The sequence below is a fragment of the Astatotilapia calliptera genome, chromosome 1 (genome assembly GCF_900246225.1).
Source record: "Astatotilapia calliptera chromosome 1, fAstCal1.2, whole genome shotgun sequence".
NCBI lineage: Eukaryota > Metazoa > Chordata > Actinopteri > Cichliformes > Cichlidae > Astatotilapia > Astatotilapia calliptera.
In genome coordinates, this window is record NC_039302.1 from 4,965,386 (window position 1) to 4,978,464 (window position 13,079).

A 13,079-nucleotide genomic window follows, 5' to 3' on the forward strand; every position below is an offset into this window, starting at 1 on the left:
TCTATGTAGTCGCGTTTACCGGCTGCCCGGCTCTGCTGTGAGTTCATCAGTTTAAAATTAACTGCAGTTTCTTCTGTTCTACTACGTGACGTCAGCGCACCGCCCGTGCGATCGTTGCGTTTGTTTTTTCGACGACGTGCAGTTCATTGCATGCAATGGGTAGAAGAAACCCTGGCGGCCCGATGTGGTGTAACAAAACGAGCGCACTGGCAGCACGGGCCAATCGGAGAGCGGGACGCTGCGAGTCGCGTATTTTGAACTGTGTACAAACGGACTGGGCGCAGGAGAGAAGCGGCCGTCTGAGGCTTGACTTTTCCACAGGTGTTTTAAACGGTTTTTACCTGTAATTGTAACGGGCTCTGGAATTTAACGATGAGGAAAAGGTATGTTTAAGTCTCTTTGTTTCTCGCATTGGAGTCAGTGTTTGTAAACTATATATTGGGCTCTTAGCAGCTTACTGTTAGCTAATGTCAAAGGCAGTTCGTAATTGATGTGTGCGTGTTCCACAAAAATCCTGTTGTTGTTATAATGTTACGAACGGCTGGATTATCGATAGCTTGTGAATCCTGTATTAATAAACGACGGTGTCTCCTGCGTTTGTTTTTAGCGAGGTACTCGCAGCGGAGGCTGTGTCGTGCCTGAATAAAGCGCTGTGCCACCTGAAGGACATTTGGGAGGAGATCGGCATCCCGGAGGACCAGAGACTACAGAGAACTAATGTAGTCAAAAGTCACATAAAGGTGAGACCATTTCACATGTAACCGTATGTGTAACCTCTGATCACTGCTGATGTGTCAGTGACTCAAATGCGCCTGCTGGATTGTGACCGGGTTTAAGTTTTAGGCTAGTGGTGTTTCACGGAGTCTGGGTCCTATCATGATGTAGGATGGTGCAGGGTGCTTTGGGTGAGTGTAAATCTGAATGACAGCAATAAAGAAGGATGGGATTGATGCTTGCATTCATTATGAGCGAAACGAGACTGGAGACATTCAAAGAATCCGGAAAATCTGCAACAGCAAAGGTAGTGGGAGAAGGTAAACTTCCCGGGGGAGGGGCTTTTTAAAGCCTTGTGTTTGGGCAAAGTCATCACACCTGTGAGCAGTTTGTCATCAGATTGTAGTTTTTCTGTTCGAATTGTCTGTTGTTTACATGCTGCTCAGTTTGATCTTCGGTGGATAAAAACGGTCACACTTAATGAATCATCCATTTGCAGAACAGAAGAGTGCAACATGAGACCTCTTAAGAAACATGAGTGCATTCCTTTAAAATAAATGTAAATTGTGTGTTTGTTTGTTTGTTTTTTTGTTTTTTGTTTTTTTAAACACTTCGTGAACTCTGTAGACGTTACGTGTGCATCACTGTGGCAAAAAGAAAAACCTGTCTCTTACATCTTTGTGGAACAGCTGTGCTCTTTGTCAATGACAAGTTCTCTGTGATGTTCACCCTTTGCTATCTCATGCTCTTTTTTTGACTTGCTGACATCAGGGGAGTTTGGACAACCCTAATTTAGACAACGCTTCAAAATATCTGCCTGAACAAGTACTCAGAAATATTTCAATATGACTGTAGAGTGGCAAGGCTTGTTACTAAGAGATCTTTGGCAGTGGAAAATATTTACAGCTCTGATGATATTAATACCTCAGCCGGTCGCAGCAGATGGCTTTTACACTGCAGCTGCAGCCACTAGAGCGCAGGGCGCATCACCTCTGCCTGTTCGGTCAGCAACATCAGTTTGTTGCTGATCTGACTACAAAGTAAAGCGTCTCCTTCATTATGCTGTGGTAACATTTAATGTTTCACTGTTATGTGTGCAGCACTAACCTTAGAAATAAACAGCAGCACTGAGAGTTTATTTCACTGCTCTGTGTGCTGCATCGTCAGGTTGCTGCAGCATCCATTGCTTGATCTTTTGCAACACTTACATTTTACTGTTTATTTTTTCAGATTCTTTATAGAAGATCATTTTGTCATCATCTGATTGGAGTAGACATGCAGCTCATTTTGTGTGGGAGAGGAGTCATGTGACCCATGAAACACAACATTTTATGAGTTTGTTCAGAGTTGAAAGCTCCGCTTCGGAAAGAAAGCTGATAGCCACTGTAGTGATGCCTATTATAGTCTAAAAACTACAATAGAGTTAAAGTTATCTGCAGATCAGATGCATCTGGAAGTAAATATATTTCTGTGCTATTGACATGAAGTTTTCACCAGAAGTCAGTAACAACCTGTCCAATCCACACATGCAAAGAATTCAAAGCCAAGGAAAGTCATGACACCAGCAGAAGTGCATCAGGACTGAAAGCAATTTTTGCCACTCAGTGCAAATTAATATCAGCTGATTCAGTCCCAACTAGAATTGGTGATTGTTCAAAATTTATTTTATCCCCCTTATTTCAGTAGAAACATCAGAACTAATATCTAAACAGATACCATAGTTTGGGTAAGTTGTTGCTATCCTAATGTGCATTTTAAAACGAAGAACTGTGCTAGCTCTTTGGTTTACCTTTACAAGGAGCAGTATGCTAACCACCAAAGTCTTTGTTGCCGATTATATCTGGATTTCATGAACTGAAATGGAAATTGAAATGACTGTTTCCTAAATAATTACAGGAAGCGTGATTATTTAGGTGCGTGATCAGCTGTTGAAGAGAATTTTGATATTTACACTAAACTCCTGTTTGATTTGCTGCGTTTCTCCAACAGAATTTATTAGACATGATGATTCAAGAAGAGGAATCTCTGAAAAAGAGGCTCATCCTTAGCCTTCAGACATGCAAAACAGAAATGGAGAAACTCTGCTTGGAGCTTCAGCTGCCCGTGTTCGAGGTAACAGCGCGTTTCCATCTCAACGTGTTTAACTGGAAACTGAATCAAACATTTAATTACACGTCATCGAGCATCTTCCTTGGCAAATGACTGATTATATCATTGATATTCAACAAGCCTAACCTGCTTCCTCCTTTTGCTGTAAAACCATTTCTAACTTCATGCCTGTCAGTCACTGTAGTTACCAGCTGATGTCTTTAATGACAATTTAGTGACTTTAAAAAAAAAAACAAAAAACTTTTTGCTGTTAAATTTGTTTGCATATTAAGGAAGAGGCTGGCATCAGCATGCTCCAGCAAGAGAAGAACATCCGCACACAGGCGGAGGCCCTGATAAAGGAGAAGGCTCGGCGGATGCAGCAGCTGAAGGCTCTGCTGGAGCAGGACCAGGACCTGTGCGACGTCCTGTGCTCCGTGCCGTACGGCATCGCTCCCGACTCCGTCCCCTCACTGGAAACACTGGACAACTTCCACCAGCACATCGCCAACCAGAACGAAGAGAGGGTAGGACCTCATAGTTCAAACCACACCTCTAACAGAACATTAATGTGGCTGCATGAAGAGAAACTGTGGGATGAACACTGCTACAAGCAGGAGAGATGTCACTGGACAGGCTGAGATCAGTCTGGGTGCAGCACTGTTTGATGAGCAGGTTTTGTTTCTTCCTCTTTGTTATGTCACATTTTGACTGCTTCATGTTTCCAGGTGAAGCGACACGCTGAGTTCACGGAGCTCAAAAAGCAGATCATTTTATACATGGAGGAGCTGGACCGTGTCCCCGAAACCAGCTTTGAGAAGGACGTGGTCTGTGAGGATGAGGACTCTTTTTGCCTCTCGAGAGACAACATTACATCACTCAAACTGCTTCTTTGCCAGGTGAGCAGAATCTTTTTCTTTTTTTGCATAAATCGTCATTTCAGCCCAACCTGTTGAGTTGCTAACTGATGCTGTGTTGATCTTGCAGCTTGAGGAACACAAGGCAGAGAACGAGGCCATGTGTGAGAGTCACAGAGAGAAGATCCAGCAGCTGTGGGACAGACTGCAGGTTCCACAGGAGGAAAGGGAGGCTTTCAGCCAACACATGGTCACGTCCAAGAAGAGGAATTTGGACGCGGTGAGAAGATGCTGCAGATTATTATTCCTGTTCTTTGTGGACAGCTGTGAGTTCCAGTTCTGTGGCTGCTGTTTTTCCGTGTTGTTTGATCTTTATTTGTCCTCCTCAGTTACAAACAGAAGTCCAGCGTCTCGAGGAGCTCAAACTGCAGAACATCCGCAATGTCATAGATGCCATCCGCTCTGAGATCGCTGTCTTCTGGGAGAAGTGCTTCCTCAGCACAGACCAGCGGCAGGCTTTCACACCATATTTTAGTGGTGGGTTTTCTTGTTTGTCACACATTCTTTTCGCCTTTTGTTCAGTTTTTTAAACTGAAGCTGACTGATTGTTTTAGAGGACTTTACTGAAGATCTGTTAAGTCTGCACGATGCTGAGATCCAGCGCTTGAAGCAGCATTATGAGGATCACAAAGAGCTTTTTGAAGGGGTTCAGCAGTGGGAGCAAAGCTGGAGACTCTTCCTGGAGCTGGAGGTGAGTTTGACAAGAAGCTACGTCCATGTATAACACTGACACAAAATTAGGTTGTTTTATGTCTACTGAAACATTTGAATTATAGTTAGATCATGGACACGATGTGTAGACTCAGCTTTCATTCTAGAGTCTCTGACGTGTTTAGGAGCTGAAGCTCCTCCACGTTTTTTTTTTTTTGTTTGTTTTGTTTTGTTTTTTTAAAGGGACCATGGGCAGGTGTGTGCGATTCCTCCGTTATATCATTATTAATTAAGCAGATAAAAAGCCTGCAGTTTGAGGTGCGGTGCTTGCATTTGGAAGATTTTGCTGTAAACAGACCACATTGGTCAAAGGAGCGCTCCATGCAGGTGAAACGATCCATCCTTAAGCTGTGAAGAAAAAAAACATCCATCCAAGAAATTACTGCAATATTAGGAGCGGCAAAATCTACAGTTTGGTGCAAGAAAGAAAGAAAGCTGTGGGGAACTCAGCAACACAAAGACCTGGATGTCCACAGACATCAATGTGATCGCAGAATCATTTCCATGGTGATGAGAAATTCTTCACAAAGTGAATAACACTCTCCAGGAGGAAGGTAGGAGGTAGGCTTATCAGTATCCAAGTCTACCATAAAGAGAAGACTGCATGAAAGTAAATGCAGAGGGTTCATTGCAAGGTGCAAAAAAGAAGTCATCTCAAAAAGCCAGCACAGATCTGGACAAACAGATGAAACCGACATCAACCTCTACCTGAATGGAAGGTGTGGAACAGCTGATGATCCAAAGCACACCACATCATCGGTGACACACGGCGTCATGGACTGAAGCACAGGGACACAGGAGCAGCTGAATGAACTCTGAGGTGTTCAGAGACTGTCTGCTCAAATCCAGCTAAATGCAGTCAGATTGATTAGCCGGTGTTTCATAATACAGATGGACCACAAGCCAGAACATACAGCCAAAGCAAGCCAGCAGTTTATTAATGCAAAGAAGAGGAATATTCTTTATTGGCCAAGTAAGTCAGCTGATCTTAACCCAACTGAGCGTTTTACTTGTTGAAGACTAAACTTCACAAACAAACAGGAAGTGAAACGCGCTGCAGCAAAGGCCTGGCAGAGCTTTAAAAAGGAGGAAACCAGCATCTGGGGATGTTCAAGACTTCAGGCTGTCAAAGCCAGCAAACAGTTTACAAGCAACTATTAGTTTGTCCAATGACCTTTGAGCCCCTGAAATGAAGGGGTTGTGTTAAAATGCTTTATTTGGTCACATTTTTGTTCAACCCACTGAATTTAAGCTGAAAGTCTGCACTTGATCTGCATCTGAGTCGTTTCATTTAAAATTCACTGTGGTGATGTACAGAACCAACATTAGAAACAAGTTGTCTCAAAATATTTATGGACCTCTGTATGTGCTGTGACTGGTCTTAAATCTCACTCAGATAATTGTTTTTAATTATAAATCTGTTATACAGATTATGAACATGTGTGGCAGGAAAAGTTCATACAAATAAAACATGAATATCCATGTTTCATCACTTTAAATGAACATTTCTGAATTCATTTGGAAACATTTGTCACTCCCTTAATGAACATGTTCTATTTGGTAATGCTGCTTCCAGGTCCATCTCCATTTCTTTCACTTTCTTTCTTTTCTTCAGAAAAAAGCAACAGATCCATCGAGGTTCACTAACAGAGGAGGAAATCTTCTCAAAGAGGAGAAACAGAGATCTGACCTGCTTAAAAGCCTGCCAAAGGTAAAGAGCAAAGCCACCTCTTTCCTGAGCTGATAATATCCTGTAGCATTAATCGCGTGTGTGTGCGCGCGTCTTTCCTTTTTAAAGATTGAAAAGAGATTAAAAGCCCAGATCGACACGTGGGAACAGGAGCAGGGTCGAGACTTTCAAGTAAACGGCCAGAAGTTTCTGCAGTACGTGGAGGAGCAGTGGGAGCTGCACCGAATAGAGAAGGAGAAGGAGAAGCTGGAGAGGGTAAGAGTGTGTTTGTATTAAAAGCTTACCCACGGTGTTTGCTAAGGGTGCTGATGATTTGTCTTTCCACAATCTCTGCAGCACATTAAGAAAAGCAAACAAACGGAGGAGGACATGTTGTATGGAACCGCAGTACGAACCCCAACCAAGCGCAGGTTCCTGGGCACCGCCACCCCAAATAAATCACGAAAGATGGTAAATGTCAGCTTGTAGTCGGGGTTTTGATTCTTGCTGTAATTAAGCCGCCGTCTCTGCAGTACTGACCCTGCTTCGTCTCTCTTATCAGGGTAATGCGACCTCCAGCATCTCTAGTGGCACCTCTAACAGCACAATGCGCTCTGTCTATGGTGGGACTGTCTGCCGCTCGCCGGCGCCGCGCCCTCCCCTCTCAGCAAACAAGGTTGGCTTGATTTTTGGGAAACTTGTTCACATCGAAAGCATGCTCACTGATATTTGAGCCTCGGACGTAAAATATGTTCGATGTTTTTCCTGGTTTGTCTTTGGAGTCAGTTAAACACAAAGTGGTCAAATTGATCCATCAGCTCGATATAGACACCAATTGCCTAACTTATTATAACCTGTCTATTTTACTGCTTCATGCTAAAATGTACCATAGTTGCATCGTGTTGTGCGACTGTTATATTTTACTTATCAGCAGAGCATGCCTATAAATGCTTCAGGACGTTTACACGTGTTGTCTTATTTTTCGTCTCAGTGGTGCAGAAACCTTTCATGATTTAAAAATATTCTGTTTGAATGAATTAAAGTACAAACAGTGTATTTATCAGTGCTTTGGGGAATTGAGTGAGTTGGTGTAAAGAAGCAACAACTCTGTATTTCTCTGATGTGACTCTGTCCTCCTCCATCAGACCCTGGCAGTGCGGACACCGGGGGGCTGTAAACCCCCCCACCCGAGACTGCAGGGATGCAACAAAGAGAATGAGGCCCAGCTGAAGGGCAGCAGCCCTCTGAGGGGTGCGTTGCTGACTCCTGCTAGTCCACAGCGTAACTTCAGCATAGCCTCTGTTGCCAGCACATATTCAGAGTTTGTGGTAATTTAACACTTTTGTCTCTGCATGTCTTTATTATTTTGGTCCCTCTGTTTCTGTGCAATAACATTTTAAGGCATAAAGTCAAGGATGAAGTACACGATAATGCTTATGCTGTACATTTGTATTTTAGAGGGACTTGGTCAGCACTGAATCTGTTCAATCAAGGTGTGTTTAAAGTCCTGAAACTTTGCATAATCCTAACTAATTGCCTTAATCTGCTCTAACTGCATGCTTCAAACCAAAGATAGAAATCACCTTAAAGATAAAATTAGCAATTAACTTTCTTAAACGTGATGGCACAGATTTATGGGTAGCATAGATTAACAGTTGGTTACTCAGACACTGTGTTAATTTACTAATCGTTGATATAGTGGATGTGAATCAAGGCTTCTGAGCCCTCTGTATCAGGTTTCTTTGCGCTGCATGTCATAGACTGGGAACCTCCTTAGTGTGGAGCTGTGGGGTCTACATTAGTGACTGTGAGCGCAGGAGCTCCCGTCCATCTCCTGTTCAACTTTTCTGCTTATCGGATGAGAAGAGATTTGGCTCGAAGGAGCTGAAACACATTGTCCAACTGAGGGGCTCCACGAAGAGCAGTGTGACGTGAATAAAGATTTATTTTAGACTGTAAATAATCCAAAGCTGTTTTGAGTTTACTTTATTTCATCAAGTCTTCACTGTGACAGCACAAGCAAACTAAACAAATCCACAATCATGACCCTGTCCACAGAGGAAGCACGTACATGTGAGAGCAGCTAGCTAAGCTCATACTAACAGCTAAACGAGGCTCTCTTTGGGCTTCTGTGATTGGCTTTTGCTGTCATCGTCACTGAAGGTTCTCCAAAATGTCACCATTAACCGTTGTTGGGTGTGCTGACATGTCAGCGACGGCTAATGCAAGTTCAGTGTTTAGACACCTTTATTCATCTGCACTGCTGTTGCTGCTAGCACTACTTAGATGAGCAGCACTTTAATATCTGTGTGATTGTCTGATTTACACTAACAGTGTGTGTCTTGTCTTCTCCAACGGCCCGCACACGTATGTGACGTCACGCTCACGCCTGCTCGTTTTTCCACAGCGAGACCTGTCCAAGGCCTCTGACGCCAAGATCCAGCACGGCATCCTGAACTCCACCACCACCAACCTTTGACCTCTCCGCTCTGATTGGTTAAAGTTGAGGTCTCGTTCAACAAGTGTCACTACCTTTCACAGCGATCTGCTTGTCCATGTAAATGAAGGCATTAATATATTATGTGTTAAATGTTTGAGAGCAAAGGCCTGAGGAAGCTTTTTGATGTTTGCCTGTCACTGAGAACAGTCAAACCAACACTACTTTGGCTGTATAATTTTACAGTTATTCTAATAGTATTGTCCATATCTTATACTGCACATTGTTGTTTTTTAGAGAAAAAGTTGAATAAGAAGTTTAGCTTTATAAAGTTATGCAATCTGGAGCTGCAGGCCATATATGTATGACTGTATTGCACTTTGTTTAGAAAATATATTGCTGCGATTAGTGTAATTTCACACAGACTCACACTGTTCCCTCGGTCTTTTTTTTTTTTTCCTTTTCCTAAATGTTTCTGTATATGTCTCTATGCTGTTTGTGTTTTTTAAGCTAATTCATAAAGATTTCAGGCTGTCAGGACTTTAAAGCCCCTTTTTGGACATGAAAAGGTTTCAGTGACACATTTTTCATGGCTTCATTCAGACAAACCCTCTATAGCAGGGGTGGGCAACTCCAGGCTTCGAGGGCCAGTGTCCCTGCAGGTTTTAGATGTGTCCTTGAACCAACACAGCTGATTTAAATGGCTAAATTAGCTCCTGCAGTTCTCCAGAGGCCTGGTAACGAGCTAATCATGTGATTCAGGTGTGTTGACCCAAGGTGAGATCTAAAACCTGCAAGACACCGGCCCTCAAGGCCTGGAATTGCCCACCCCTGCTCTATAGTAACAGCTGTGTTACACCATGTTTGCCTACATGCGTGACACCGTCACGTCTCTGGTGACGTGCAACTGAACTTTTGAATGTTTGGTTTTCTCCACTATTCTCATTAACAGAGCAAACTAAGGATTAGCACGTGTGCAGGCGTAAGTCTTTGTGCGCTTCAGTTTCAGGCTTGTGTCATGTTCAGATCTGCACATATGGGTCTATCCTGGTAAAGTTGCCGTGATGACTCCTGCTGAAAAATGCTGCCATCAGATTATGAGAAAAGGAATGAGTGTCTGAGAGGGGCTTTAGGTTACATGTTTGAAATCACAGAAACGTCATATCACGGCTGATTTTGGAAGCAAGAAAAATAAATGAATACATTTTTCACTCAAAGACAACAAAGAAACTGGTTGGGGAAAAAAAGGCTGCCCTCTAACATTTTGTGGAGCCCATTTGGAGATTATTTTTGAAAACATATCAAGACACACAAACCCCAAAGTTTTCAGAGGGTTCTCACAGGTTTAGCCAGTGTGTAGCACAAACATGTTTGACATCACAGGCTCTGGTTGGGTCGTATGGAACGCCAGGACTGACATAATGAATTAATTAAACACACCATTAAATACACTCAACAAAAATATAAACGCAACACCTTTGTTACTGCTCCCATTCCCCATGGGATGGACGTAGAGACCTAAAATTCATTCCAGATACACAATATAACCATCCCTCCCAAACAGTGGTCACAAATCAGTCCAAATGTGTGGTAGTGGGCACATCTGCTATATTGAGATAATCCATCCCACCTCACAGGTGTGCCACATCAGGATGCTGATCTGACATCATGAGTAGTGCACAGGTGTACCTCAGACTGCCCACAACAAAAGGCCACCCTGGAATGTGCAGTTTTGTCTCACAGCAAAATGCCACAGATGCCACAAGCAATGAGGGAGCGTGCAATTGGCATGCTGACAGCAGGAATGTCAACCAGATCTGTCGCCCGTGCATTGAATGTTCATTTCTCAACCATAAGCCGTCTCCACAGGCGTTTCAGAGAATATGGCAGCACATCCAACCGGCCTCACAACCACAGACCTCGTGTAACCACACCAGCCCAGGACCTCCACATCCAGCAGGTTCACCACCAAGATCGTCTGAGACCAGCCACTCAGACAGCTGCTGGAACAATTGGTTTGCACAACCAAACAATTTCTGCACAAACTGTCAGAAACCGTCTCAGGGACGCTCAACTGCATGCCCGTCGTCCTCATCGGGGTCTTGACCTGACTCCAGCTTGTCGCCGTAACAGACTTGTGTGGGCAAATGCTCACATTCGATGGCGTCTGGCACGTTGGAGAGGTGTGCGCTTCACGGATGAATCATGGTTCACATTGTTCAGGGCAGATGGCAGCTGAGAATGTCCCAGTTCTTGCATGGCCAGCATACTCACCGGACATGTCACCCATTGAGCATGTTCGGGATGTGCTTGACCGGCGTATACGACAGCGTGTACCAGTTCCCACGAATATCCAACAACCTCGCACAGCCATTGAAGTGGAGTGGACCAACATTCCACAGGCCACAATTGACAATCTGAAAGACTCCATGCAACGATGTGTTGCACTGCATGAGGCAAATGGTGGTCACACCAGATACTGACCGGTTCTGGGTCCCCAGACCCCCAATAGCGCAAAAAAACTGCACATTCCAGGGTGGCCTTTTGTTGTGGGCAGTCTGAGGTACACCTGTGCACTACTCATGATGTCAGATCACCATCCTGATGTGGCACACCTGTGAGGTGGGATGGATTATCTCAATATAGCAGATGTGCCCACTACCACACATTTGGACTGATTTGTGACCACTGTTTGGGAGGGATGGTTATATTGTGTATCTGGAATGAATTTTAGGTCTCTACGTCCATCCCATGGGGAATGGGAGCAGTAACAAAGGTGTTGCGTTTATATTTTTGTTGAGTGTAATTAATTAAATGTGGCAATAAATAAACATTGTAAATAATGAATTAATTATTGGCACATTTAATTAATTATTTAATAATGTATTTAATTAATTCATTTTGGCACTATTGTCCCCTTCATGTCTCGCGTTGAAATCATCTTATCTGTCAGCCTCACCCATCAAACTGGGACTTGTGTCAAGCCAGCCTCCAGTTTGTTTTACGTTTCCTGTGTATTCAAAGTATTACGGGAATGGATGTGGAAACCGGATTTCAAAATAAAAGCCAACTTCGAGTGAATTAACAGATATGTTAAGAACATAATAACATATAATTTAGGCTTTTTTTTTTATTTACAAACTCTAATGTTAGATCTATATGACACAGCCTTGTACCCTAATTGTGCCCTGTCACTATCAAGGCCATCTTATTTTGGATTTCAAAGTAAAAGCCCTGTGAATCTTCATTTTTGAACTACTCTTTAAATGACTTAATAATGCTCTTAAAAGCAAAAGTCGTATTTCCAAATACTATTTGAACTTTATATCAACACTTTCCAACCACAGTCTTTTTCACAGTGATACCATATCAATATCAAGTCAGTCTGATTTTGCCTTTCACAGTAATGGCCCTTTGAAATTGCTGATATTTGACTTAATCTTTTAACGATTCAAAATGCTCTAAAATGAAAAATTCTTGTTTCCACAGGGTAATTCCACCTTAGATCAACAGTATACAGCCCCACAGTGATACCATATCAATATCAAGTCATTCTGATTATGCCTTCCAAAATAAAAGCCTTCTTAAATTGTCCATAATTGACCTAACTTTCAGTAATTTCAAAATGCACTAAAAAGGAAAATTCCTGTTTCCACAGGGTAATTCCACTCCAGATAAACAGTATACAGCCCCACAGTGATACCATATCAATATCAAGTCATTCTGATTATGCCTTCCAAAATAAATGCCCTTTCAAATTGAGCATATACAACCTACTTTTTTAACGATTTCAAAATGTTCTTAAACAGAATTTTGCTGTTTCCACAGGATAATTTCACTTTAGGTCAACAGTATACAACCTCATGATGTTACCATATCAATATCAAGTCATTCTGATTTTGCTTTCAAAAATAAAAGCATTTTCAAACTGCCCATATCTGACTTGATCCTGGAACAATTTCAAAATGCTCTAAAATGGAAAATTCCTGTTTCCACAGGGTAATTCCACTTTAGATCAACAGTATACAGCCCCACAGTGATACCATATCAATATCAAGTCATTCTGATTTTGCCTTCCAAAGTAAAAGCCTTTTCAAATTGTTCACAATTGACCTACCTTTCAGTGATTTCAAAATGCTCTAAAATGGAAAATTCCTGTTTCCACAGGGTAATTCAACTCCAGATCAACAGTATACAACCCCACAGTGATACCATATCAATATCAAGTCATTCTGATTATGCCTTCCAAAATAAAAGACTTTTCAAATTGCCACGATACGACCTACTCTTTTAAAGATTTCAAAATGCTCTAAAAGTGAAAATTGCTGTTTCCACAGGATAATTTCACTTTAGGTCAACAGTATACAGCCCCTCAGTGATACCATATCAATTTCAAGTAATTCTGATTATGCCTTCCAAAATAATGGCCTGTTGAAAATGCCCATAATTTACTTAACTTTCAGTGATTTCAGAATGCTCTAAAAAGGAAGATTTCAGTTTCCACAGGGTAATTCCACTTTAGATCAACAGTATACAACCTCAC

The 13,079-nt window shown here is 42.4% G+C and overlaps 1 protein-coding gene across 4 annotated transcripts; it reads left to right on the forward strand.

The window, feature by feature from the left end:
• The first annotated feature begins 61 nt into the window (after positions 1-61).
• prc1b (protein regulator of cytokinesis 1b) lies at positions 62-9,073 on the forward strand. Of its 4 annotated transcripts, XM_026150522.1 has the most exons (15): positions 62-383; positions 608-740; positions 2,704-2,826; positions 3,096-3,329; positions 3,531-3,701; positions 3,790-3,939; positions 4,049-4,196; positions 4,274-4,410; positions 6,046-6,141; positions 6,229-6,375; positions 6,457-6,570; positions 6,662-6,775; positions 7,245-7,427; positions 7,558-7,592; positions 8,507-9,073. In XM_026150522.1, the coding sequence occupies exons 1-15, from the start codon at positions 373-375 to the stop codon at positions 8,553-8,555; spliced, it is 1,845 nt and encodes a 614-aa protein (XP_026006307.1). In that variant the 5' UTR covers positions 62-372; the 3' UTR covers positions 8,556-9,073. The 4 variants fall into 4 exon arrangements, with proteins under 4 accessions (XP_026006307.1, XP_026006457.1, XP_026006383.1 ...); XM_026150672.1 differs by lacking the exon at positions 7,558-7,592 and having other exon boundaries at positions 7,245-7,350; XM_026150598.1 differs by lacking the exon at positions 7,558-7,592 and having other exon boundaries at positions 8,507-8,961.
• Positions 9,074-13,079: the final 4,006 nt, after the last annotated feature.

Bases quoted from the DNA above. Each gene is read 5' to 3' on its own strand.
- prc1b (XM_026150522.1), top strand. The intron at 3,330-3,530 runs GTAGGACCTCAT...TCATGTTTCCAG, and splicing joins CCAACCAGAACGAAGAGAGG to GTGAAGCGACACGCTGAGTT. The intron at 7,593-8,506 runs GTGTGTTTAAAG...GTTTTTCCACAG, and splicing joins ACTGAATCTGTTCAATCAAG to CGAGACCTGTCCAAGGCCTC.